Source organism: Glycine max, chromosome 8, assembly GCF_000004515.6.
Source record: "Glycine max cultivar Williams 82 chromosome 8, Glycine_max_v4.0, whole genome shotgun sequence".
In the NCBI taxonomy this organism is placed as follows: Eukaryota; Viridiplantae; Streptophyta; class Magnoliopsida; order Fabales; family Fabaceae; genus Glycine; species Glycine max.
In genome coordinates, this window is record NC_038244.2 from 9,878,145 (window position 1) to 9,884,144 (window position 6,000).

At 28.9% G+C, this 6,000-nt stretch overlaps 1 protein-coding gene across 1 annotated transcript; it reads right to left on the reverse strand.

Annotated features, from left to right (window-relative positions):
• Positions 1-1,664: 1,664 nt before the first annotated feature.
• Positions 1,665-2,672, reverse strand: LOC100305948 (uncharacterized). Its single transcript, NM_001248446.2, has 2 exons — positions 2,444-2,672; positions 1,665-2,058 (listed from the first exon to the last, which is right to left on the reverse strand). Exons 1-2 carry the CDS (start codon positions 2,607-2,609, stop codon positions 1,859-1,861), a joined length of 366 nt encoding a protein of 121 aa, NP_001235375.1. The 5' UTR covers positions 2,610-2,672; the 3' UTR covers positions 1,665-1,858.
• Between the last annotated feature and the right edge of the window lie 3,328 nt (positions 2,673-6,000).

Below are 6,000 nucleotides of genomic sequence, written 5' to 3' on the forward strand. Positions count from 1 at the left end.
CACACAACAATTTGTATAATAATATTTTTTTTCCGTGTCTATCTCTCACATTAATCAGTACATGTCATATTATAATGATGGAGAAAGATAAACACAAACTAATGTTATGCAAATTATTGAATAAATAGTCCTGCATCTATCACATCTCAAATTTAAAATTATAAAAGAATAGTTAAGCTTCTCTAGATCCCAAGCAAAGTCCATAACTGAAAATAAAGTTACAAATAAGCCCAAACGTTAGCCCAAATTTCTAATTCTGGGTTATTGTTAAAGGTCCAACCATTTGCATCGCCAACTGTGTAGGTGGCTGAATGAGCCATCTCAAAGTGATAGAGCGTCAGTGCTACAATTGCACTATATACCTCTTCCCAGGGTCATGGTTTTAATTGCAATATATTATAATAACAAAGATTGATAAAGCAGAAAATGATACCTTGTTGTAATAAGAATTATGGTTTTATAGCCAAAGATGCTGGCCAATTGTAATGGGGTGGTTGAAGAGTGCTGGGGCACTTCTGCCTAAAAAATGATGACTCAAGGCCATGGATTGGGCCAGAGTCATAATGCTTTTGATTTAGGGACAAAAATATTACACCCCGGCCCTATAGTCATAATGATTTTAATTTAGTTATCATTGAAGTTAGATATACGGACTTTAATTCACAAGCTAATTGTATAAATCTGAAAATTTGTGGGTTTGAGTATGAAAAACAGTGCTCCGTTTAATTGAGAGTTTATGTGACTTGATTTATATAACTTTCAAGTTAAATGAGTTGAATTGGTGGGCTTGTTGGTTAATTTATTAGCCCACAAAAGTTTCAAATATAAAGTATTTAAACTTAAATATAAGTAAAATTAATTATATTTAAACTAATTAATAAGATTAGATAATATCATTCAATTCTACTAATCACATTTAGAAAAAAAATCTTAAAATACTTTTCATCACTTCATTGAAGCTTTATATCAAGAAAGAAAAAAGAGTCATTAAAAATAAAATCTCAATTAATTAAAGAATATTTTTTAAGAGATATCATTAAGTAGTATGAAAATAGTTATATTTGAGTATATGCAAATATATATGTCATTTTTTAAATTTTGGTCATTAATGATATTATTATGATGACATAATACTTTGAAAGACATTATTATTTGTTGATTTGGTATCAGGATAACATCATCACCTTTACACTTAACAATAGATATTACCTGCAAGAATTAAAATTAAAAAAAATTAAAAACAAAAACTCCTATTTTATAGAAACTAAAGTTCATTAAGCCTATAAAAAAAATATATGATAAAATTATATAAGTATAAATTCTAATAGATCAATTTAATTGAAGTCCTTATGGTGTAAACTTTTTTTTATATTATTAATTATAACAAGTTTTTATATATGATAAGTTTTTAATTTTTTATAATAATCATCTTAAAAGTCATGAAATTTAATTTTAATTGATTGAGATTATAATTTTTTTTTACATCAACCATATATGACACTTAAACTCTCTATCTAATATATCCAAAAAATGATATAATTATTTATAATCGTTAAAATATTACCAAATGATTTAGGTTATTTTTTAGTAGTATATGAAAATGAAAGTGGCCAAAGCAATATTTAATTTGTATTTTACTAAACGTGATAAGCTCTGAGAGATATGATATACTGCCGACATTTATTCTGAATCATCAATAGATAATAAGTTACATACATAGGAGAGCACACATAGCTACCCTTTTTCTTAAATAACACACACGTCCTATATCTATCCATTTATTTAAAGGAGACAAGTTGATTCCCACTAAAGGGGTGCAGTTTGCGTTAGAATAGATGCGTATGAGTAGAGAAGAAAGTCATGCAGCGTTGATGGCAATTTTCATCCCAGACTCGCAGTGACCAACGTAATTGCAGATGAAGTAGTTTTGTCCCCTAGCAAGTCTGATCTGATCCTTCCCTGACCGATACACTTTGGCTCCTCTTGGTGTCTTGCAGCTATCATACCCAGCCTTGCTCACCGCCACCACATTGTGAGCCCCAGGACTATAATTGAACGCTGCCACCCCCATACACAAATAATTAATTAATGTATCACCACATATCTTATACGTATTTAATTAAGAGACTTATATTAATTTCACTAACACACTCTTCACATATGCAAGAGACTTGTGTATATATACATATATAATTAGTCAGTATACTGACACTTCTCAAATTGTCAAATGTCACTTTAGATTAGATAGGCTTTTATCATGTAAGCCAAGATTAAGCTAAAACCAAAAAATAACACGAGAAAAAAAATTATATTTTGACCATTTATTTATTAAACTCAGAATTGAAGTATAAATGTGTTGGTGGTTCAGATTGATAAAGTAAAAGAATAAGAAGAATTTATCTAATAAATCTTTTACAAAGATAGAATAGTGAAAGATACTAACCAAGTGTGTCACCTGCCCTAAAGCGTTTTCCTTGGGGCCAGGTAACGGTGTTAAAGGTCCAACCCCTAGAATCTCCAACTCTATAAGTGGCAGCACGAGCCATCTCAGACTGAAGCACCAAGAAGCAAAGTAGTAGAACCACTGCACTGCCTCTTCCCAGAGCCATATTAATTATCTCCTTGGGTTGAGTTGAACTAAGTAAAGAAGGAGATATGTTTTGGAGGTGAGTGGATTCGGTGTCTAAGAACCAAGGTTTTATAATGGAAGAATCAGAGAAGGCCCACACCCTTAATGGGTGGTTGGTTAATTACTAAATACCATGGCTGGACGACTCGTTTACGAGAAATTAATTGCGACCATGCCACATGTCTGCCAAGGCTCATTACTTTTTATCTATAGAAGAAGAAGACTACATTTTTTTTTAGTGTGTTATGGGTAAGAAATATCTATCTTCTTATGTAATGATAAATTTATGTTGAGAATTCAAAGCAAATATAAGGTGAAGATTTTTCGAATTTTCTGTAGTCGAAAAAAATACACATTCACACAATCAAATGATGAGAATCATCTGATAAGATCTCGTGATTCATAAATCATTTTGATAAATTCAATTTACGTTTGAAATCAGACGGTCCACATTCTCTACTGCATTACAGTTTACTTGTATCATAGAAGAACCAGGGTCATGTCACAAATGGGCAGAAATTGATGAAGTCTTCTACACGATGCGTAATACTAGTTTTTTATGTACGTGTTTTCCGCCTTAATTCAAGTTGCTAAGGATTGCTATACTTTGATATTAATTAAAAAATGTCATATAGTGGTTAAAGTTAAAACTCCACTATACTAAATTCCAAATTGTCAGTAAGTGGATTGACTTGATTTTGTTTTAACTTTTCATGCCATGAAATTTTGAGGAGTGCCTAACGCATTTCCTACTAAGACGGAATACCAAACAAATTGTGTCAACCTGCCACCATGGCCATCTTCTCACCCTTTTTCCTGTAAAATGTTATACCTTTAATCAATGATAATTGACCACGACCAAATTCTAGCTACTTGTAATTTACAGTCCACAATTTCGGCAGAAATTAATAAAGTCTCAAGTTTCGTAGGAAAACGATAAGCATAATCTGGCCCCATAGGAGGGGGGGGGGGACGAATTTTAGGATGGTTCAATCCTGCAAAAATTCAACAACTTACAACCCTTTTTTAAAAATACTATTATTTACTATTTATATCTTTGAGTGAATTTTACTCCAACGATAGATCTAATGGAAGGCGAGAGAAGCACACATGCACGACACTTTAGGCGATGATTGTATGAGGCTTAATTACGGTTAGCTTAACGTTTATAATTGTTTTTAGTTATTCAAAACACGATCCGTGCTTGTTTCTCAATCTCGATTTTTGGTAGTTTAATTCGAATTAGTCTTAGATTTTATGGTAATGCATAAAAAGGATGTCAGTATATTTTTTCAAAAATTAAGAGGAATTAGTATAAGAGTAAAAAAAAAGTAAGGAATATTTGTCTAATTTCATCGAACCTCAAAGAAAATTAGTGTAATTTAATCAAAACCTCTATGTCAGCACAATTTCTATCTTTTTCATTTTAAAAAATAAAGATAATTCTTCCTTCTGTGCTGAATTGAATCTATTACTGTATTATAATGTTTTGAACCCAATCCACAGTTCTTAAGAATATTGTAACACTCAACTATTTGGTACATTTTGACAAAAAAGAAAAATATTTGCTACATGGAATTGATATGAAATAAGATCAAATTCAATTCAAGTGACATATTCATGATGAAAAAAAAAACGGATTAGGAATTTCATGTAGAATATTCATTTTTTAATAAATTATTAATGAAATATTAATGCAAAAATATTAATATCTGAGAAAAAAATTAACAGGTGCACAAATGTTTTAGATAAAATACTTTGACGTATATATTTATGAAAATTTCTTGATATAATTACATTCTCTCTTGATATAAGAGTGTTCATTTATGAAATAAAGTATAGATTTTAAAGTTCATCACGTGATGTCGATACGTAAGTAATTTTATATATAATGAAAAATGATTATAAAATAATTATATATTTTTTCATAATTTTAATATGTTTATATAAACTTATACTCATTTTTAAAATATAAATTTCTTCAAGATTTAATTTTTTTTATTCTATGTAACTTTATATATTTTTATTGTTTGTCTTGTTTATAATATTTAGCATTTTGTCTATGCTTCTATAGTTTATAATGGTACTGTAGATACACGTTTAATATTCTCTGTAGGCACCCAATTGATTGCAAGCAAATATATTACTGACAATTTTGCATTTTATCTATGAGTTATTGCTAGATCCGGGTGGTATGCAATTCATGGGTAAGAATGGCTATGAGGTGGTGCTTTTGAAAGATAGTTAATTAAGTGTATTTCTAGTTATGGTTGCAAACAAATATATTACTGAAAATTTTTATTTGTTCAACAATTGTTTTAAATTTTTAACTGACTTATGTTTAGGGTGGAAATGATTTTTTTTCCAAAACATTTATGGAATATCCCAAAATATGATTTATGATAAGCAATCCATATTCTTGAGAATTACTGTGTCCCTGTATGGAAAGACATGTATTATGAATTTGAAATAAATAGGCACATATCCGTATTTCGGACATATGTGTTCATTTTTTAAATGTAATTCAAAACAAATAGAAACTACGAATATATCATGTATATGTATTCATAAAAAAAACCATGTATATGTGTTTTTTTCCACAAATTATTATTATTATTATTATTATTATTATTATTATTATTATTATTATTATTATTATTATTTCCATTTGAATCAATATACAAAGTGCATCCCATCAGGGATCTAGTTTAGTTAGCTGAATATGTACTTAAATTGTTATAAAAATTGATACTTAGTTTGATGTAGACAAATAAAAAAAACATGCCCTAGAAATCATTGATCTCTCAAAAAATTATGTATGTAAAATTAAGACACTTCATTTTGGCGCAAATTAGTGATGATGTCTCACATAAATATTTAAGTAAAACTATTGATGGTGATAATCCTTTAGTTATTTTAATTTGTTCCTACGTACCAATCTTTATAGAGATTAATTGGATCCAATAAGATTATCTGCTAATCCCTTCAAGATACAATAGAGTTCATTGACATGGTTTGCAAATTTACATCGAGCATAACATCAATGATAATTTATAGAATAATAGGTTATTTTATTATATTTATGCATAAAGCAAAGAAAACTGATTTGAATTCTAAGAATAAGTGTATTACATAATATTTTCATTGTCTATCTTTATGCATACATTTATGGATCATTTTATGTTTTTGGTAAAGGGATGTAACTTTTTCCAGAGATTCACCTCATGAGTAGCATATTCTGACTTTTGATGAAGAATCAGATCTTATCACTTTTGATGAAAAGAGACATTTTTTTATATATATTAAATGATACAACCTTTCATTATCTCTCACACTTCAAAACTATCATGTCTCAATAAATATAGGCTCAT